Here is a 21,597-nt window from a genome sequence, read left to right on the forward strand (position 1 = left end):
CTATACATGCAAATATGCGGTTTACCTACAATTATCCAGATATTATGTACCAGTTAAAGCATTTATTATTAGCTGAGGTGCCGTTAGAGTTACATCTGCCTTGTTTATTTTGAGAGGTCAATGGACGACACTTTCGTTTAGACGAAACCTATAAAGGGGACAGTCTACAGAATAAGCTGAGGGAGAGGGAGAGCTTTATTATGAGAGAAAAAAATGGGAGGTCAGCCTCAAGTACTATGTAGGATAGGATAGATAAACATTATTAAAAGAATAATCAGAATATAATGGTCGGGGCCCTCTAGCCTGCTACTCAACGTTGGAGAAGAGGAACAAATGGAGAAGGCGAAGAATAAGATGATGATATGAAAAAGGAAGACAGGAATAAAAATGAAAAGGAAAAATTATCCAGAAGAACTTAATACAGAGGCATGACCAGTTCAGCATAAGCTGAAACTTCAAATGGACATTAAAGATGAATATTCCGTTAGGTTGCATTAGTACACCGCGCTTCTAACATACCAAACCGGCTATGCCTGTACCGTGCGCGGGAAGAGACTAGGTGAGCCAGATAAAGGCGCAAAGAACGATAGTTGTGTGGTGACGTCGTCCTGAAGTTCCCGAACCAACTCCATGAGGTCAATCATTTTAAAAATTAAACTTACACTCTGGGGTTTTACGTGCCAAAGCCACGATTCGATTATAATTAAGGCACACCGTAGTGGGGAACACCGTATTAATTTTGACCACCTGCATGGGGTTCTTTAACCTGCACCCAACGCACGGTACAAAGGGCGTTATTGCATTTCGCCCCCACAACGAAATGCGGCCGCCGCGGCCGGGATTCGATCCCACGCCGTCGGGCTTAGCAGCGCAACGCCAAAGCCACTACGCCGCCACCACGGCGGGTGTCAATAATTTCGGCAGCATCTACATACTCGGGTCTAGTTAGACGCAAAGGAGGTATACGTCGCATCACAAACAAACAAAGCACTCAACCTAGCGATTTTAGAGAACTTTTCGTGCGCCATAACGGCCCACACACGAGAAGAAAAAAATTGAAATTCGTGGCGTCAGAGTTACGTACCAGGGCTGGCGCGGAACTCAAAATTTTAATCTTCAATTTTCTCAAGTACGAAGATTTTTCTGCTAAATGAATAAAAGCTGTTTCTGTAAGATGCTTTGCCAGCCTAGAGTGATTACACTTGCTATTAAAGACTATAAAGAAATGGGTGGCGCCATCAAGACTTCTCGAAGAGAAATTATCGCACGATCCAGCGGGCGTTGACGGCGGGCTGCACTTCCACGTCCTACAGATAATCGCAGCACTCGTGGCGGTGGCCCTGCGGCTTGCTGTACTGGGAACGGTCGCGGAGCAACGGCAGCCGCCAAACATCGTCTTCATTTTCGCCGACGACCTGGTGCGTACATTCCGGGCCTTGTTCCGCCCAACGATCCCCCTCCCCCCCCCCCCCCCCCTTTTTAATAGTTTGTTTACAGGTCACTTCACTGAAAAAGGTCGCGCACCGCACATCTCAGAATTTTTACTTCGTTATACTGGTCATTTGGTTGTATAGAGACCTTCGCTGCAGAGGCTTTCCGCGATTCCTCCCCGAAGTTTGTCCCGAAGTGCATTCTCTTAAGGATGAGTTTAAATAATAGCTGCCAGTACGATGCCCCGAGAACCACAGTCGAGTGCTGTCCCACTGGTAGGACAGTGTGCAAGGCATACTGAAGCCACCACGCTTTCTGCTCCAACTAAGCGAACGCAGCACTGACGTTGTTCTGCACTGCGAGCCGTATAGTTGTGATGCTGAGAGAACGTTTTACCGAAAGCCCTGACAGGTCTAGGATGGAAACAGAAATGAGCTAAATGCAAATGATAATGTGCATAAACAAGGGCTTTTAATGACAAGCATCGCACCTCTTGCGAAGTATTTTTTTCCTTACCGGCCTCGTATGAGGCATTGGGAAAGGAAGGCATGGCAGTAAGGACCAAATGAGCATATATAATGGGTGCATAACAAAACGTAATACACATACATGATAAATCGTCATCATCAGCCTATTTTATGTCCACTGCAGGACGAAGGCTTCTCCCTGCGATCTCCAATTACCCCTGCCCTGCGCCAACCGATTCTAGCTAGCGCCTGCGAATTTTTTAACACCCCACCTATGGTCTCCTGCCGTCCTCGACTGCGCTTCCCTTCTCTTGGCACCCATTCTGTAAGCCTAATGGTACCCGCCGCGGTTGCATAGTGGCTTTAGTGTTGGGCTGCTAAGCACGAGGTCGCGGGATAGAAGCGGCCACGGCGGCCGCATATCGTTGGCGGCGAAATGTGAAAAAACACGTGTACTTAGATTTAGGTGCACGCTCAAGAACCCCAGGCGGTAAAAATTTCCCGAGACCCCCACTACAGCGTGCCTCATAATCAGATTGTGGTTTTGGCACGTAAAACCCCATAACATCATTTCAGCCCTGATGGTCCACCGTTTTCTAACCTACGCATTACATGCCCTGCCCAGCTCCAGTTATTTCTCTTAATGTCAATGAGAATATAGGCTATACCTGTTTGCTCTCTGATCAACACCGCTCTCTTCCTGTCTCTTAACGTTACGCCTAACAATCTTCGTTCCATCGCTCATTGCGCGGTCCTTAACTTGTTTTCGAGCTTATTTGTCAGTTTCCAAGTTTCTGCCCCATATGTCAACACCGCTAAAATGCACTGATTGTACACCTTCCTTTCAAATAATAATGGCGATAAGTCAGGAGCTCACAACGTCTGCCATATGCGCTCCAACCCATTTTTATTCTTCTGTAAATTTCCTTCTTATGATCAGGGTTCCCTGTGAGTAATTGAGTTAGGTAAACGTACCCCTTCACAGACTCTATAGAGGCTCACTGGCAATCCTGAACTCTTGTTCCCTTGCCTGGCTATTCATCATTATCTGCATATGAATCTTCAACCCCACTCTTACACTCTCTCTGTTAAGGTCCTCAATGTAACTCGTCCCCGGTGTTGCTGAACATGACAATGTCATCTGCAAACCGAAGGTTGCCGAGATATTCGCCGTAGATTCTTACTCCTAAGCCTTCCCAGTTTAATAGCTTGAATACTTCTTCCAAGCACGCAGTGAATAGCATTGGAGAGATTATGTCTTCTTGTCTGACCCCTTTCCTTACAGGTATCTTCCTACTTTCCTTGTGGAGAGTTAAGGTAGCTGCTGAATCTCTGTAGATCCTTTGCGAGATATTTACGTAAGCGTCTTTTTACTCCTTCATTACGTAATGCCTGTATGACTGCTGGTATCTCTACTGAATCAAATGGCTTTTCGCAATCTATGAAAGCCATATAAACTGTATAATAATGTACACGCACTATTTTACACCAACATTAGAGCATTGCACAAAAATAATAGAAGGCGGTAGTGTACATTTTAGAGAAAAAACAAAAGATGCAGTTCCTTCAGCATGCCCGTGTGCACTATTGGTAGATTTTTTTTTTACTTTGTAAAAAAATGTGGATAACGAATTAATTAAACAGCGGATCGCCAAACACGCCTGTAGTTGTTTTTGTTTACGTGGTTCGCGTAAAAAGTGCCGCCTTCCAACTAAGGTTCGCATATATAAGTTCGTAACATGACTTGCGAGCGACTCTTTCTTTCAGTATACGTTTCTGTTAGTGGTTTCGCTTCTTTAAATGAAACCCTTGTGTCCAAAAGGAGATGCTTGTGTTAACAGTTCGTGAAAATTATTGGCAAAATTCCGATGTTGGGACTACCAGACAACAAATATCTGGATTTGTCTCCCATCTCGATCTTCAAAAGATAACATTCGATATTAATCTCTCGAAATTTAAACATATAAAATCCGAAAACAGAGGACCTTATGATATACGTCCACCACAATTCCAGGCCCTCACTGTAACTTTATACATGAATCCTACACAGCGGTTAAAGCTCGCGTTGACACAATTACCCCTTCGGACATTGATTTCTCTTCTTGGTTGAGTTTCTCTTCAAGGATACTCCGTTAAGGGGGTGGCTCTGTCGAGTGGCCTCCGAGTTTACATTCATGCCATCTTTCCGCAGCTGCAGAGTACGCGACTAAATACACGCGCATGAGTGCCTGCAGTGCTCACGGCCTCGCCGTCCCCTACCCGTAGGCCCTTACCCTGCCGTTTCTTTGGTACTGCCTCCCTGACCTATACTTGAGTGTAGAGTTCTCTCCACAATCAATTAGGTTCAGATATTACTCGCCCTAGATGATCGCATAGCGGGTATGTCATTTATACTCTCTCTATTGATGCGAAAGCATCAAATGTCCCATTGAGCAAAAAAGCCGGCGTCTGCCGTCTGGACACGCGAAAAACGGCACCTATATTCGCGGACGAATTTCTGTGGCAATGTAGGGAAAGCTACGGGGGCAAAGCGCGCACAAGTGAGAGCGCTTCTGAAAAGAGTCCCGTGTTTTCATCCACGTTAGTTTAAGCTGGGGAAGAGAAGACAAACTCCTTATTAGCAACAGTTAAATAAGGTAAAACACACCACTGAATGTAAAAGTTTACTTATTTTTCCGCTTTTCCCTTACGTGTCTGGGCAAATTCGAAACCGTCGCACGTGAAGCTGCGTCAATTCAGCGTCTGTTCCGAGCAACCAAAAGCACTGTCAAACGCTGGCGGACTACTTGGCGCGGTAACACATGTGCAGCGGCCACGCGCCCGTATAGCTTTCCCTTCATTGCCACAGAAAGTTGCCGTCGCGTTTCTTTTTAATTTTTTATAAGTCTGCGACGCCACGTCACAAGCGCGCCTCGACAGCAGAGCCTGCTGGGGGCCGCAATAGCGCGCCAGCTGTATCGTATAAGGGGAGAGGGCATCACCACAACGCCACGTCACCCTCGCCATCGCTCTCGGAAGCCTTTGTTATCCGCGCGTTCCTTGTCCGCGCAGGTTCTCGCCTGCATTCAAACTGCGCCCCGGTAAGGCCAAATCAAAACGCGCCAATCGTCCCCATTATATTCTATGACAGTCGGGCAAGGTGGCATGACGTCACGGATCAAAGTGCACCGGCCTTGTACTATCTATAGGAGGCGTTGACCAAGCGTGGAGTAAGGAAAAATGTAGGAGGGAGCAGACTGCAAGGCTATTGAAGCCAAACCTGTCGGCCGAACATGTGATCGCACGTCAAAGTGCGCGATTGGTTTTTAGTGTTCCCGATCTTCGGGCAGAGCCACGGAAAGGCAGCCGAACAAGCGCGCATCGAATAAGAACTACTGACATAGCTATTGGGAACCGAACGTCCCAGCAAATCTCGATTCTTGCTCCGTGATCTCGACAGAGGTCACGTGATGGACCACCGCTATGGCTTCACGGAGCGTTTGCTTGCCAAGGCTGGCTACGTGACGTAATGCCCCCTCCTACATTTTTCCTTCCTCCATCGTCTCAACGCGCTCGCTTGCTCACGAGGAGTTCATAACTCCAAGGATCGCTCAGCGGCGTTCAATTGGGTATCGATACGTTCACATTCACAACTCGTAAGAAGTGCTTAGGTGTACTCGGTTTCTCTATGCTGCAGTAAAAACGCGCAGCCGATCTTACGAGTCAAGTTTCGAAACGATTCTCGGCACAATTCCTCGTCTATATACATGTAATAAGAAGAGCTGCACTTAATTTCTTTCATGTTCCGAAAAGAGACACGCAAAACGGAGAAAGGTGGAGGACGTGCATGGCGTTTTCTGTAAAGCAGGATCTCTCCGTGGTATATATAACCTCCCTGGTGCAACAAAGAGAGAGAACATAAATCTGCCGTGGCTGACAACGCTATGGTATGAAATCCAGAATTGTATATGCGCATTGTCTGTGCAAACGGCTGCCCTAAGAGCCTGTTAGGATCCGACGGCGAGACTTCCGGCCAGTGTATACAGTGCATCAATATAGCGGCGCCGTAGCGTTAAAATGCAAAGTCACGCTTGCGCAATTTCCAGGGCTGGGCCGACGTCAGCTTCCACGGCTGCGCCCAAATACCAACGCCCAACATGGACGCCATGGCCGCCGACGGCGTGGTGCTCAACAACTACTACGTCCAGCCAGTGTGCACTCCGTCCAGGGCGGCACTCATGACGGGACTCTATCCCATACACACCGGTACGTGGTAACGGAACAAGGCGGATGGAATAATAGTAATAATAATCTTGATTATTTATTATTACACTAAATGAAATGGGAATGTAGGCCTCTTGTTAAGGCCCGGAATTCCAAAATTTCAAGTACACTTATAGCCAGGCAAGATTAATTTTTAAAGATAGGAAGACAACGAAGGAAAAATTCTCAAAACGCACGAGCCACGAAAGTCTTCACAAGCACAGAAATATTGTCACTATACTATATACGGGCATTGGCGCTGGCAGCATGGAACAGCACCCCAGACAGTCATACACATCAAACAGTATCGCCAGGGAGTATTCTAGACATAAGTCATGTAAACGTGCATAAGCAACATTCATATTTGCTCATACCCATAACTGTATAAACTACGTTATGCGGCGGGACAGTCCGAAACGCAACAGACCACGTGTTTTTGCAACGACAGTCTCAGATTACAGTTTTTTTATATGGAGAATTCAGGATAAATTGATAACTTTTACTGACCGCGAGCTTCGTAGCAGCAGCGGATATTGCAAGTTACTCGATAATCATCAACACAGTTAATAACAAACAAAACCTTATTATAATTGACGTTTTAAAAAACCAATCACTCTACGGCGTGGTGGGGGTAGGATGGGAGGGCATGTTGTAATTGCAGAGTTGAAGTCAGCCAGTACACAAAGTCACAAGTACACAAGTCAGCCACTTTGTGCACTGGCCGACTTCAACTACGAAATTACAACATCCCCCTCCCCCTCCCCTACCCCCGTAGAGTCGTTGAAATTATGTCTTGCATCAGTTTGCAGCGAAATGAATTTCTGACCTAGTGAATAAGTTTCCGCAGTTGAGAAAACCACAGTACGTAAAAATTGCTAACCTGAACAGCAATTCATCCCACAGCACATTTAGAGTCCGCATTTTTCGAAAATGGAGCACAAGGTTTTCCTCAAAAGGTTATGCTTTGAGCACTGTCGTTCTGCAATTCACACAACATGCGATTCTACAATTACAGCATGCACCCTAAAGTACAAGGTTAATTATTCAAGTTTTGTTAATGCAAAGCCGTGTTGGAGTTTAATGTGATAAGACGTCCGCCACTGCTAAAAAACTTGGATCGAAAAGTTATCCTTTTGTTCCTGAAGGGACCAACGGAAAAGGGGAGGGGGAGGGGGTTCACGAGAAAAAGGAGGTTGCTTTTTCTTTTTTTTTTTAACGGTCGACCTCGAGCCCATGGCGGCTCTCCCGGTTATAAGTCGGGCTTCTGCTCGCATATTATTTTATTTGTCGTTTTTATCATCTAGAGGGTTAATTCAAGAAAATTACTCATCACCGCTATCCTCACCAACGTAGAAGATGTCGCGTACTTGGACCTCCGTGCAGGGATGCAGAGCTTGGTGATACAAGTGGGCGAAGCTTGGGGCCTGCCGCTCGGGTTCAAGCTGATGCCGCAGCACTTCAAGGACCTCGGCTACGCCACTCACATGGTCGGCAAGGTGAGGGAGAGCTGCGCCGCTGCTACCGGAAGCACTGTCTGCAGTCGATGACAAGCTAAGAATGAAGCCGTAACTGTACACAGCAGTCCAACTCAAAGAGAATTCGTGCAGAAGGCAATTACGCTCGCTTATGCCCGTGGCACCGCGGCGAAGGCAAACTTCTTTCAATATCGGTGCATCTTATAGGAACTGTTTCTGGAGCGCGAAAGTACAGAAGGCATATTAGCGGTTGGATTGCGCAACATTTTGACTAGACACACAGAGGAGAAACAGACAACACAGCAGAAGCGCTCTGTGGTGTGTGTTTCTCTTCTGTGTGTCTCGTCAAATTGTTGCGCAATCCAACCTCTAATATGCTATACCAACACGCCCAGTCCTCACCCTTTACAGAAGGCAAGCGTAGTGCGGCGTTGTGGGAGGGGACTGAGTTCTTTGGTTGTCGCGCAGTGTGGCCGAAGTTCGCGTGTAATAATCGCCGAACGTACAGAGTGATGTTGCCGACGAGAATATTGAGATGAGAGAGAGAGAGAGAGAGAGGAAAGGGGAAAGGCAGGGAGGTTAACCAAAGAAAAAGATCCGATTGGCTACCCTACGCCGGGGAGAGAGGGGAGGGGGAGGTAAAGTGGTAACAAAGTAGAGATAAGGAAAGAAAGGAGCATAGACACACAATCACAATCGGTCACTGTCACCGAATACTGTCATCGCACAGCACAGTGACACTTGCAGCACTGTCAACATCTGTTCAGGCTACAGCCGCCTGTCCAGTTCTGTCGCCCTCAAAAACCGCAACAGTGCCCTCGTCGCCCTCTGCTGCGATGGCTTATGATGGCGGTATTTTAAAATAAGTTCCTCTGTGAGAGGTCTTTGGTCAAAGCGCGCTATCGCGGTTGCGAGTGATTGCCTCTGTAAATTATATCGAGGACAGTCACAAAGAAGGTGTTGAAAAGTCTCCTCGTCGTGAGATGAGAACTGCGCATGTCTAAAGCAGACGTTGCGAATAAAATTAACTGCACAAAGCCCGATAAGTTTTGCTAGGCCGAGCTGGATAGCTAAAAAATTTGATTTAAGCGAGGGAAACCTGACGTAAACTCCAAATAGTGTTTCTGATAAGTCAGAGAGATTTGTCAGACTAAATAGTTGATTACTACACTAATCAGATATTAACTCCAATGCTATAACTGATTATTTTTTCATACGATTGTACTATCCGTAGCCATAAATAAAGGAAAACAAGTTCTAGAGAGAGAGAGAGAGAGGTTAATGGAAGCTGAAAATATCAGCCCTTCTATATGCAGGGCTTGCTATACTTCAGATGGGTTGCTTCAAGTGACAGGAAGAGGAGAAGAAAATTTGGAGGACGCTTAAGTTTCGCCTCTGAGAGTGGAACGCGATAGCATTCAAAGATCCCTGAGTGCTTCTCACGCTTCCCGGCAACTGCCGGTTATGTAACCGCAATATTTACCGGGAAACGCTGGCGGCGAACGATATATGGACGAAGGCGACCTTTGTGGTTCTTTTTTTGATGGTGCACAAAGAACCGAGAGGACCGCGCCGCTCCTATATATAAGACAGATCTCAAACGGCAGCTGGAAAACGCTGTCGCGTTAAAAGCGGTTTGCGTTTGAGTTTCCGCGTAACAGAATTATCTTTTCTCGTATATTCAAATTACAATCCGACGCTATCGTGCGTGTATAGGTTGTGTGTAAGTCGTACTTAACTATTTGTCTACGTATTTCACCGTGAGAAATTCAATTAGTTCAGTAATTTTCTTGCGCGACATGGAGGGCCTGCGTGGTTTGAAAACCTCTTTTACCGAAGCGACGTGCCACGCTGGACACCGGACGCGGGACGCCGGATTTTCTTCGACGCGGGGCCCTTAACGCTATCGCAATAATATAGCAACCTAGTAAAAGTATCCCCCTCCCCTCAAAAAAGGCTAAGAATGAGAAAAAATAAAGAGAAACTAAGCAAGCCCTAGATGAATAACAAAAAGGTTAGTTAAATTACGTCTCCTTTACAATGGTGAGAAAGGGTACGTTCCGCTTCGCAGCGAATTTGGCGTCCAGTGCTTCTAAGTCATCCTCGTTAAAACACCATCAGCACCACGCATACTCGCCGGCGATTTTAATGCACATCACCTGACATAAAGCAAGTTAATTGCTCCAGTTTTCTCTGATGTGGAATAGTGATTTGGTTCTGTGGGGTTAAAGATAGACATAAGGATAAGCACCGCTGAGTTGTCAAACAAGAGAACTCTCACCCTGCAGCCAGCGTTTAGGCAAAGGGGTTTGTTTTCCTCGTCACTCCAGGCTGAGGCAATATCCGAGTTCGGCCATTATTGATCACTTCAAGGTCCCCATTTTTCTGCGACACCTTTGTCTTATAGGCACCACTCGTTGTTTAAAGGAACACTATAGGCACGTATGTAAAGCAGTTAAATTAAGATATATTGTTAAAGTCCACGGAATTACTTATAGATCGTTTACAGTTCACGCAGATTCACAGTGCCAGGAAGTGACGTTTAAAAACGAAAGGCGTGTGGCGGCGCCATCTTGAAATTTCCGCACTCGCCATGACATACGTCACATATTTTGCAGCATCTGAGCGAAGCTAGTTAACTGTTTGTTAGTAAAAAAATTACTGTAAGTATAGGCCATAAACAAACAGCTTTTGTAGGATTTGCCTGTTCAAAAGGCAGCGATTATGCGAAAATATGTCGCGAATGAAACGTCACGTCACCCTGACGTCACGAGCTCCGCGAATTTGAACACGGAATCTGAAAGCAGTGATTCGGGGCTTCGTTTTCTCCGTGGACAAAGGCGATACGATCTCGTCGACGAGACTCGATTATTTGGGGGGAAGTAATCTGTACTCGAGCCTTTCTCCTTAGTGTTACTTCAAATGGATATATACCGATAGCAGCGCGTGTTCATGCTAAATATGCAGCGCTGTCAGGTACGACGTGACAGGGCAGTCCTGCTTCCATATTTTCACATTGTCTGTATAGTGCTTTGGGGGATAAACCTCAGTGTAATAAATCCTTCAATGACTCGTGCAGTGAGTCTACCTCATCCGGCGTGTGTTTGAATTCATGGACACAAGACAGGATGCAATCATTCTTCGAGCCAATGCTGTCTAATCCCTCTAGAGTGTTTGAGTGACAGCAAAGTTTATCTGAATGTCTGTATAGCTAAGGTTCTTACAGGTCAGATAGACACGTGTAATGGCGTGCGTCCGCTCGTCTCGCAATTGCAGTGGCACCTGGGCTATCTCCAAGACGAGTACACACCCACGTACAGAGGCTTCGACACCTTCTACGGCTACTACAACGGCGAAGAGGACTACTACAACCACACCCTCAGAGAAGTAGGCTTACAAAAAAAAAAAAACACTTCCTTTCTGCATTCCGTGTCATTATACTGACGAGTCAATCCGCGGAAAGCAACCGCAAAGTCGTGTGCTTGTTTACGCTTCTCAACCTATTAACTGGTGGCCAAGCTTGCGCATAGGTAATACTGCAGTAGAAATAGCGTTGGGAGAAACAGGAACCACAGGGTCATTGCCTAAAAATTGTGCCGTCTAAGTACAATATAAGTCGATCTGCCAGAAATATTTAGTACAGAGTTGCCGTTAGCTTACACCGTAAGTAACCACCCCTGCAATGTGCTCGCGCGCTGGCTAGTCCATCTTGAGAGCGTGCAAACAGCACATAACAGTGACACTTTGGGCGTACACTGTTAAATAATTTACAGTAAAAGCGAAAAAAAGGGCGCAAAATATTTGACAGTGTGCTGCCCATATAGATGTGAGATGCACTGTATTGCATCCACATGGGAATCGCACACACCTGCACATACTGCACTGTCCGAGATCTGTCTTTCCGTATAGACTTTTTTTTTTAGTTGCCGCTTGTCTTAGTCTATTTTTGCTCCTAACGATACAGCGGTCAGTCAGAGATGTGTGTTGAGCACGCGACTTCAGTAACATGCAAAGTAAAAGGGCGAGCACCTCTTCATCAAAGAATTCCACAATGAAAAGACTTCTGCGCACCGTTGCGTCTTCCGAAGCAAACCAGGAGCGGGCTTTCATTGAAAGAAGTCGAACCGAGGTATATATAGGCACGAGCGTGCAAGTTTTCTTTTCGTGGAGGGTCAGCGTATACTCGGCTATTGTTTGCCAGCGTTTCCTTTCTTGCGCGAAGGTGGGCGGATGACTATGCAGTTGTTTGTTTCCTTCAATTACGCGTGGACTCGATAATGAGAAAAACATCAACGCGCCCGAGAGCTCTCGTGCTTGCATTCTCTTGTTGTGTCTCCTGTCTTTCAGCGTTCGCGTTCTGCCAAAATAAACTGGCGCGGCCCTCCGGGCAGAGCGTAAATACCCCCGCCACAAATGCTTCGATTCTTGGCCAGCCTCCAGGCTCCCGGATTACGTGCGGGGGGCTGCGTCCGAGCCGAAGCTCAATGCAAAAGTGCGAGTTTGAAATACTTACAACAGAAGAAATAGGAAAGACTAAAACTGTACCCTCCTCTACATCCACGCTACCCCAGTAGACGTCGGCTTGAATATACATCTACAGCGATTTGGAATGTGGGCGTCGTTCGAGATCTCTCGCGTCACAACACTAAACAGCAGAGTGAGTGCTTCCCAATTTGTGACGTGCGCACTGTTGACGATCGTGGTCTAAAAAAGAAAAAAAAATATGGTGCTCGAGACGTCTGGCGAGCCCTTTGAGACGACGTGTCCAAGAATGTGTCGACTGTGTGAACCAATAAACACGACGTCGACCGTGAATCGAGCTTGAGGCTCTGACCTAAAATGGCATCAAGTTCAGCGAGCATCGTAAACATCCATAGTAGATTGCGCTGTACAGAAACCGCGACGCAGCTCAAGCAGCTGAAACTATATATGATTTTGATGTCCGTAAAGTCATGTGTTCGTTTTTATGTATACGTGCTTTTGTGCAAGTCAGTGAACCCTGGCTGATAAATATTATTCTTGACTGTTCCAATGTACGGCGTCCATCATTTAGCGCATTGTTCATGCCTTCGAACGTAAAACCACATCAGTTATTGTCTACTACAGAACTATACTCTGGTTCCCATTTGTTCCCGATGCGGGGAAGCGTTATACTGTGCACCACAGCACAACACGCTATTCGTCCCACGCCGTTTCATGCAGCCACAGAAACAGAAATCACGAAATAATTCGGCTGCTCGTCATAGACGTCGTGAAAACTCGTTGCCATGCATCTTCTGACAGGGCGAGCACTTTGGTTTGGACTTCTGGGAAGGCGTCAGCAGTGCAAACAACGAGAGCGGTCACTATTCCACGACGCTGTTCACCGACAAGGCGGTTGATCTGATCAAGAGCCACAACGCATCCCAGGTGAGGCTACCATGTTGAAAGCGTGGCAGTTTGGGCGAGTTGGTATGTCATGACTGTTTTAGGCTTGTAACGCAGCTCAGGAAGAGCAAAAAAGGAAGGAGCGCTCACTCTGTTTTCCGTTCCCTTTGATTACCCCTACCTCCTTCCTTTTTTGCTCTTCCTGAGCTGCGCTACAAGCCTAAAACTACCATGTTGAGCCACCGCGGCGCCAAATCCGAGGTGAGGCTATTGCATAGATTCACAGTGGTTTAAAAATAAAGGCGGCAACGACCGTCATCAACTCTTCAACTCTCCTAGCTGTTACAGAAAAAAAAAGCGAAGATCCCACGCACTGACGGGAATCGATGTTATGCGAAGCCTTTTGCAGGTGCCTGGCTGTTCCTAATTGTTTAGCTTTTCGCGAAGCCATACCATGTATAACCAACATGGTTGTGGAAATTGAGTAGCTGTGCGCGCGTGTGTGTGCGTGTGTGTGTGTGTGTGTGTGTGTGTGTGTGTGTGTGTGTGTGTGTGTGTGTGTGTGTGTGTGTGTGTGTGTGTGTGTGTGTGTGTGTGTGTGTGTGTGTGTGTGTGTGTGTGTGTGTGTGTGTGTGTGTGTGTGTGTGTGTGTGTGTGTGTGTTGGGAAGGGGGGGGGAGGGGAGTCGCGAGCGTACGTGTGTGTGACGACACAGCAGCACGACGGTCGACCAAGTTGTAGACGATCGTATGACGGCAACCTCATGATTCCTACACAGGACGTTCGACTTTCCCGAGCTTACGACATGACGATTGCTGTGTTCTACGTCATCAGCGACTATACGTGTTATACAATCGTACGTGCCTATGGTTATGCCATGTGGAGTATGTTAAATCGCCGATGGAATTTGCACTCCAGTGAAGAAATGTTAAAACGTTATTAACTTGGGCGATTATGAACTCGGTATACAACGTCGCACAGTTTCTGCGTAGCGTTAGCTGCTACGAGGAAAGTACTGGGGAAAGTGGGCCGGTCCCGGAGGCAGGTGCACTCTGACACGGAGCGAGCTGTCATGAGGAAATAAGACGAGAGAGTGGCACGGAACGCACGCGCCAAATGTTTCAAAGATCGTCGCCAGAAGGTTAGAGTAACCTGACGCTAAGAAGCGCATTCATCATGTGCTTCTCCGTGTTAGTTTGTGTTTTCCTTCCTCCCTTATCTTCGTTAGTGTGTGCTGGGCACAGCGCAAGAACAATGTTTACAGCCCCTTCAGTCACGGCGTACACGTTTGTGGACGCGACTTATTTTTGCCATTACTCTGCAGTGGTTGCAAAGAATAGACAACGAACATTAAAATTTCAGTAAATTAAACATTCTGCTTTCCTAAAGTGCACTTCTGTGTGAAATGTATCGCTTCAGACTGACCGCTTTGGTGAAGGCACAACCGTCTTTGACGGGACGTTCGGAGTGGGACGTTTCGATAGTTATTGCGAAATATTTCTCCCTTTTTTGTAATGCTGGCACCCAATAATTAACCTGTGCATGTAATTCGAGTGGGTGATACAATATGTTTAATGAAGAAACGTAGCATGACTGACTGTACAATATATGAATATTTAATTACTATGTAATTATGATGGGTCTCTATAAAATACACAGAGTCATTCTCATCCCACCTTGACTTGGTTTCTGTGGAGTCTCGAGCACCTTGGCATGAAAGTATGTCAGTTTCACTCATTTATCGACAGTTGATCATAATTCGTGACTGAAGGGGATAAGCTAATCCGCTCATTTATTCCTCTTTCCCTTCCCCTTTCCCTTGGCATCGATTCTGGTTAATTTGGTACACCACGGGTTCAGTTCGTTCGTCTAAATATCAACATCAACTAGAATATAGCATCTACCCGCGTTTTATCGACAATATATGAGCCTGTCATTCGTCTTTTCTTCGTTCACTGCACTGTCAAGTTTAGCCTCCTTTAAAATTTTCAGCCTCTATAGTTTTCCGCCCAATATGTTCGTACTGATATAACAGTGATTATACACTTTTTTTTTGTGTTCTCGACGGTATGAGTAAGCTGCCGGTGTCCTTGCACACACATGCAGTTTGATTGCACAGTCGTTCAACTGTGCACTTTGGTGACTATCAATGGTGGAGCCTTAAATACGGGAACAATTGAGAACAGAGGGTTGAGAACGAACAGAACGTATGCACTTTGGACACAGGCAGCAAGCGTACTGCTCATTTTGTGTGTTTGTGCCCTTTAGTTCGAACACTACGTATATATAATAGTGCGACACGAAATGTCAGTGTGCACGCGTGCGCTGCTTGGAAAACAGGACAGGACAAAAAACAAGAAAAGAAAATACCGTACAGCACCTAAACTTTAGTTACAGAAAAACAGCCGCGTAACGAACAACATAATGTATCAATGCATAGAAGCCATCATTCTTTCAGACATTGTTGTTGCGCTGTGGTAAACCTTCTTTGTATATCTCAACGCGATGGTTCTTGTAATTAAGGTGGGTGGGGGGGGGGGGGGGGGTGTATTCGGTAAGAATCCACCTGGTGGACTGTCCATTTCGGCCGCTGCTGATTGGCTAGGGCCGCTCGTCTCCTCCTCTCTCGTACAGCTGCATCCAATCAGCAGCGGCCGAAATGGACAGTCCACTAAGTGGACTCTTGCAGAATACCTCCCCCTCCCCCCCCCTCCCCCCACCGTTACTGTCTTTTTTTTTTCTAAATCTTAACGAACTATCAGCGCACACTAATTGAAACGCAAAGAAATTTAGAAAAAAAAGAAAGAAGAAAACACAAGTTAACGTGCGCGGGACATTGGCTCAATTGTTTTAGGCACAGTGCCCAGTGTCTTCAGAACGCATCGTTCTCAGATCAGAGCACCAATAGTGGCTAGCTGTGCAGCGACTAAACACATTGCACTCTAAATGAATCGCCAATGACTGAGTCCCTAGCGCTTCTTTTTTTTTTCCCTCTCTCGTTCGCGCCTACATTTATTCTTACACATTTTCCGGACTGTATGTGGAAGCTTTAAAGCCAGCTTCTTTCATGTTCTGTGATTTGTCGATCCTGTGCCTTCGGCGCTGGGGGGATCACACACTTCCACTCGATGTTCGTGCAGCCCTTCTTTCTGTACCTGAGCCACCAGGCGCCGCACGGAGGCGTCGAAGTCCCGCTGGCGGCGCCCAAGGAGAACATCGATAAGTTCGCGTACATCGGAGAGGAGAACCGCACCGTGTACGCTGGTAAGGCCTCCGGACGGACATAGTGCGCAAGCCTTTGCAAGGGATGTAGCACAGGCACAAAGAAACAGCACACGCAGGGGAACGCAAACAAAGGGCAGCTATACACAGAACCAGACGCAGTCAAATTGACAAACAGCTATATAGGAGTCTGCCGTTTCAGTGGGCCCACGATGTGGAATTTTTTACACCCTTAAGAATAGGGGTGGTAGCCATGGGACAAACGACAGCACCCTTAATGGCGTAGAAAGCGTCAAAGCAACCTGGGTGCTTGGTTTGACTCATGGCGAACACTCTCCCTCTTAAAGGTGTAGATGATTTTTGTTTAGCGTTTGGCTTTAGTCAGCACTGTTGCGTAGCATTGGTCTAGCGCACAGCCTGCAGCATCACTGGCCAAAAGTGCCGCACACGGTGCAGCTGGCCATACAGCCGACACAAGTAATATGTGATTGGCTTTGGTATAACGTATCAAAATATTGCAAAAAGCTGCACCGTCTTGAGTGCAAGAGTATAAGCTAAAAACATTTGAAACACCTTTACGCTCTTACCACAAGAGTGTTGAAAGGTACACTTACAAGCTTGTACTCGCATAATAGCGTCTTCGTGATAGAGCCGTAGCAAAGGAGACAAATTGAGTATGTTACGAAATATCACCGTTTCAATCTGTGAAGTTAACAGTGGCGCACGTCCTGCTTTTCAGCAAACGTTAATGTTAATGAAGACAAACCTATTTTACAAACGCGGGTAATTAGCTTTTAACACGAAAGTGTTTTATGCAGAGATACACCATCAACTTCCTGTAACCTGATGTGACGTCGGCGCAAACGCTTAAAATATTCTCTCTCTCTCTCTCTCGCTCTCCCTCGACAAGGATGGTGCCGCCATGTAAGAGCGATGAAGCGAAGTGCTGCATCATGACACCGACGATAGCCGACAGTAAGCGCTTCGGTAGTCTCAGCGCAGCGGGGGCTCCAACGCGGTGTAGCCTGGTGTAGCCGGTGTAGGCCTTCTGCTGAGGTGACGACGCAGTTTCCGCACATGGTTCGTCTTTCGCGTCCGATTAGCCCGTGACGCCTCGTCGCCTACAGAGTGCAGCTTCAACATGCATCAGCAGTCCTTACACGCCGCCTATACTGCTTCGCTTGCGATTGCATCAAGTAAGAAAACTGCCGCGCTAAGCGGCGCAGAATAGCAACGACGTCGACGGGCGACTCTCGCTTTGGTCCGGCGAGAGACACGCTAGCGTGAAGCAGAACGCTTTGGCGCTTTCGCGGCGCACGCTGGGAACTGTGCCGCTCGCATTCTTGAAGCTGAGCGCATCGCAACCCGACCGGCTACCCAATGCACTACGGAGCAGGACGCTGCTCGCCCACAGGACGCCGCGCGCCACGCAAACTTACAACACCGTCGGCGACGCGCAAATCGTGCGCTTTTCGCTGCAGCGGACCGTCAGTTCACGAAGTAAACATGCGACGGCTTCTGTGAAGACACAGGTTTCGCCTTCGTGTTCTACCGATTCCCATGAAAGAGGGATCAACCATATAGATATAGATATATAATGTAAAGAGGTCTCCGGCTACTTGTAACACCCTTTGAAAGAGTGTATACTATAGATTCAAAAAAGCTCTTCCGTTTGGTCACCTAAGGGCGTACTTGTAGTATACGTACTGCAACACTGCCTTTCGATTGTTTCAAAAAGCGAAGCATCGATGTTTGTCAGACCCTTGGCGCCACGAAGCTTCTTTAAAGGATTGAAAGCACATGTTTAACAGGACTAGTATGCACCGAAGCGCACCGCAGATTGTGGTCTGCATGGTCCGGGCAATGCGTCCAGACGTACCTCGCAAACATCGGCAAATAACGCCGCTCAATGACGTCGTACAAGATTTACACAGAGCTGTTTATATTCCTCGTTATTCGATAATCAATCTGATATTTCGGTCAGTGCAAAAATTTAATTTGGCGAATTGAATATCGTGCTTCTCACTTTTATTCTCGAATCAAACAGCTGTTGCTTGATTGTGTCCTGGAACCTAACCACCCCCATTCGAATATTTTCTAAAATTGTCGACAATTTTCAGCATAAGTTTTCGCATAATCCGCACCAGTATGGGATGGTTGAAAGCGGTTCTGAAACAAGTTGGCGTTAACTTTATGCCGAAACGCGTACCTCCAGTTGGGCCAGGAATATAAAGACAAGCAGCGTTATGAAAAATCAACCGAAGGACTCGTATCGTGCCCGCAAATTATTTGAATACAGATGCTCGATTGGCATTCGATTCGCTTTCAAGGATCGTTGTTAGTGCACCCATTGACATTTCTCCAGATGATCTGCGTATATCTCTTCGTCACGAGAGATGACTTGGGTGTTGGGATGTCATAGTATACGTTTTTATTTCTTATGTCGAATATATTTGTAATGGTCACCTTTGAGAGATAATGCTGTTCCGTCTTTTCATGCGGCTTTTTGCAGGAGACGAAAATTGCCTGCACGAGAAATCGCACTGTCCCGATAGCCAAATAAAATATTCACTAAATAACCGTTTAGTAAATCATTTTAGGGCATCTGTCGCTATCGCAGAGGTGAAGTGGAGAATGATAAAGTCATAACTCCTGAGGACATACTCTAAAAAAGTGCCACTTTCGATATATCTGCCCTCAATATGTGTTAATAGCTTGGCGTTGCAGTTAATATTGCTAGCTAATAACTGAAACGCCAGTGTATTACAAAGCACACGTAGGGGACGGACGGATGTATACCGAAAATGACCATTTCGCAATTTCAGCATGTCCCTTACAGCGAATAATCGAAGTTAAATGGTGGAAGTTTGTTGATCATATTGGCGGTTCATATATGCTCCAGGCTATTTTTACCTTTATGCCTGTAGTGTTTGCACTGGTTCACGAAGTTTCGTGTTTGAAGCCTCTTTGTGTCATATATGCCTCCGAGATGTCTAACTACGCAAAACTTTACTAGCTATACCGAGTCGCACTTGACGTTTGCACTGGTTCCTGTCACTTTATTTGAAGCCGCTCGTGGTTCATGTGTTTAATCACGCAAAAAGAGAAAGAAAGAAAGAAAGAAAGAAAGAAAGAAAGAAAGAAAGAAAGAAAGAAAGAAAGAAAGGCGGGAGAAACTAAAAGGTGTGCACACCTAAACATCGGAGGCAACAACCACCATTTGCCGAGTGCATGCTTGATAGTGCCACATTGCGGGGCCGAAGCAGACACAGAGGTTTCACCAAGCCGCGTATATGTGCACATATATAGCTAGCGCAAGTTCGACAATTTGCACTTGTAAGGCGGCGATTTAGAGCAAGAGCACGCATATGTCAACGGCACAGTCTGCAAAAGATCGCAAGTCCTTTCGGCCTTGCACGTTGTTAGAACCTCGCGCTACTTTTTGGGAGGGGGGGGGGGGGCACATACCCGCACCCGCACGCACCCGCACACACGCGCGGTATGTGGATGTTACATGTGCGCACACGCGCTCTGGCCATTTCGCCTGGCCGCAGCCATGGTGGACGCGCTGGACGAGTCCGTGGGCGCCGTGGTCGAGGCCCTGCAGGAGGCGAGCATGCTGGACAACTCGGTGCTGGTGTTCAGCAGCGACAACGGCGGCGCCCCGTGGGGGACGCACGCCAGCCGCGGCTGCAACTGGCCCCTGCGCGGTTCCAAGGGCAGCCTGTGGGAGGGCGCCTCCCGGGCCGCCGCCTTCCTCTGGTCGCCGCTCCTCGCCGCCCGCGGCCGGGTGTCGCAGCAGCTGATGCACGTCGCCGACTGGCTGCCCACGCTCTACTCGGCCGCCGGTGAGAGCCCCGTTTCGCACGTCTCGTTCCCTACATAGCTGCTTTTCAAGCGCACACGCTGTCACTCTCTATGCGGGGTGGTTCAGCGAACACTTTCAAAAATCCTTAAAAGTTGCCTGTGGCAGATATCACAATTCTAGTTCACGAGCTGGTCTACTCGAAGCGGCGGACAATACTTGCAAAAAAAAATTGAGATGCAAAATTGACTAATTAATAAATATTACTAATTAAGTCTTTAAATATTTACGTTATGGCCCATATTGCAATTTACAAATTCTATATAGCCGTGGAGTTCGCAAGGCGGATCCACGTGGAACGAATTATCAGGACGACACCAGTTTCGAGATGTAAATTCCCGAAGTTCGCGGAGAAATGCGTTGGCGTTCCAGTTACTTGTGTGCTTCAGTGCATAAAACGACGTTTTGTTAACAAATTAACTAAATTTCTATATGGGTCACGATATAATTAGTTAAAAGGTTAATTAGCGGATTTTTATTAATTAGTCGACTTTGCATTTCAATTTTTTGTGCAAGTATAGTGTCCGCCGCTTCGAGTAGATCGGCTCATAAACTAGAATTGAGCTATCTGCCACAGGCAACCTTTAAAAAATTTTGAAAGTGTTCGCTGAAACACCCTGCATATGGAAAAGCTTCCTGCCGGGATAGACACCATAATTGGCGTGAGTGCGTTTTAGCTCCGCAAAAGAGGAAAAGTGACGGAAAGGAGACTGAACAAGCCCTGCTACCATGCATGTATAAGTATGTACAGTATAAACTCCCTTTGCTCGTAGCGCTTTTCAGTTTTGATCTTTTGTGACGCTAAGAAATGCGAAATTAAGTCAATATATTGCCACTATTCTGGTTCCGTGCATTAATTGTTTCGTCGTGGGCCAGCATAAGACAACTAGGAAAACGTTTGTAATCTCTCACGGAAGACGTGCACTTATTGAAAAGAAAAAAGAAATCGAACAGCTTGCCCTGTGGTAGATATAGGTATGTATATAACGAGAATTCGTAGCCCCCCTTATGTAATAATTGAAGCAGTGGCTTATCATATAGATTTTCCATGAGCACTGTCAGTTTGATCTCTGTTGGTTGGAAGCTCATAGAATTTTCTCTCGTGTAGCTGTCTTTCATCCACTATAAGGCCATGAATTTCCATTGTTGATGCTAGAGCAGAGCACGTCGAAATGCCCACGGGGTCTTCAGGTGTTGGAACCCAGGCCCAATTGTGGCGCAAGCTAATTGTAAAGGCCGCGCAGGCCAAAGTTTCCCGAGAGGCTTCTTTCACCAAACAAAACTGACGGAGAAGGGGTTAGACACACGTACGGAATAAGGCGCGTTTGGTTCGACGGAGGAGTAATTGCTGTGTCAAAAAGATATAAGGCAGAGGGATCATGACCTGCGGTTATTGTGACCAGCGATACGCGTGTGTGTTTCTTCAGGCCTTGAAGGTGTACTGGTGGTGGTGTTGGATGTTTTTTTTTTTTTTTGTGCACTGTGGACCACGACACGTATTCACAAAAATTTGCTTACGCATATTGTTT

The 21,597-nt window shown here is 46.7% G+C and overlaps 1 protein-coding gene across 1 annotated transcript in view; it reads left to right on the forward strand.

The window, feature by feature from the left end:
- Positions 1-21,597, forward strand: part of LOC126541221 (arylsulfatase B-like) — a 28,773-nt gene that overhangs the window by 73 nt on the left and 7,103 nt on the right. Inside the window, exons 2-8 of the mRNA XM_055076635.1 lie at positions 1,314-1,418; positions 5,984-6,143; positions 7,524-7,636; positions 10,892-11,002; positions 12,899-13,024; positions 16,122-16,245; positions 19,758-20,051. Coding sequence (XP_054932610.1) covers positions 1,314-1,418; positions 5,984-6,143; positions 7,524-7,636; positions 10,892-11,002; positions 12,899-13,024; positions 16,122-16,245; positions 19,758-20,051 — 1,033 coding nt within the window. The remainder of the gene's footprint in view (positions 1-1,313; positions 1,419-5,983; positions 6,144-7,523; positions 7,637-10,891; positions 11,003-12,898; positions 13,025-16,121; positions 16,246-19,757; positions 20,052-21,597) is intronic.

The sequence above is a fragment of the Dermacentor andersoni genome, chromosome 2 (assembly GCF_023375885.2).
Source record: "Dermacentor andersoni chromosome 2, qqDerAnde1_hic_scaffold, whole genome shotgun sequence".
Taxonomy (NCBI): domain Eukaryota; kingdom Metazoa; phylum Arthropoda; class Arachnida; order Ixodida; family Ixodidae; genus Dermacentor; species Dermacentor andersoni.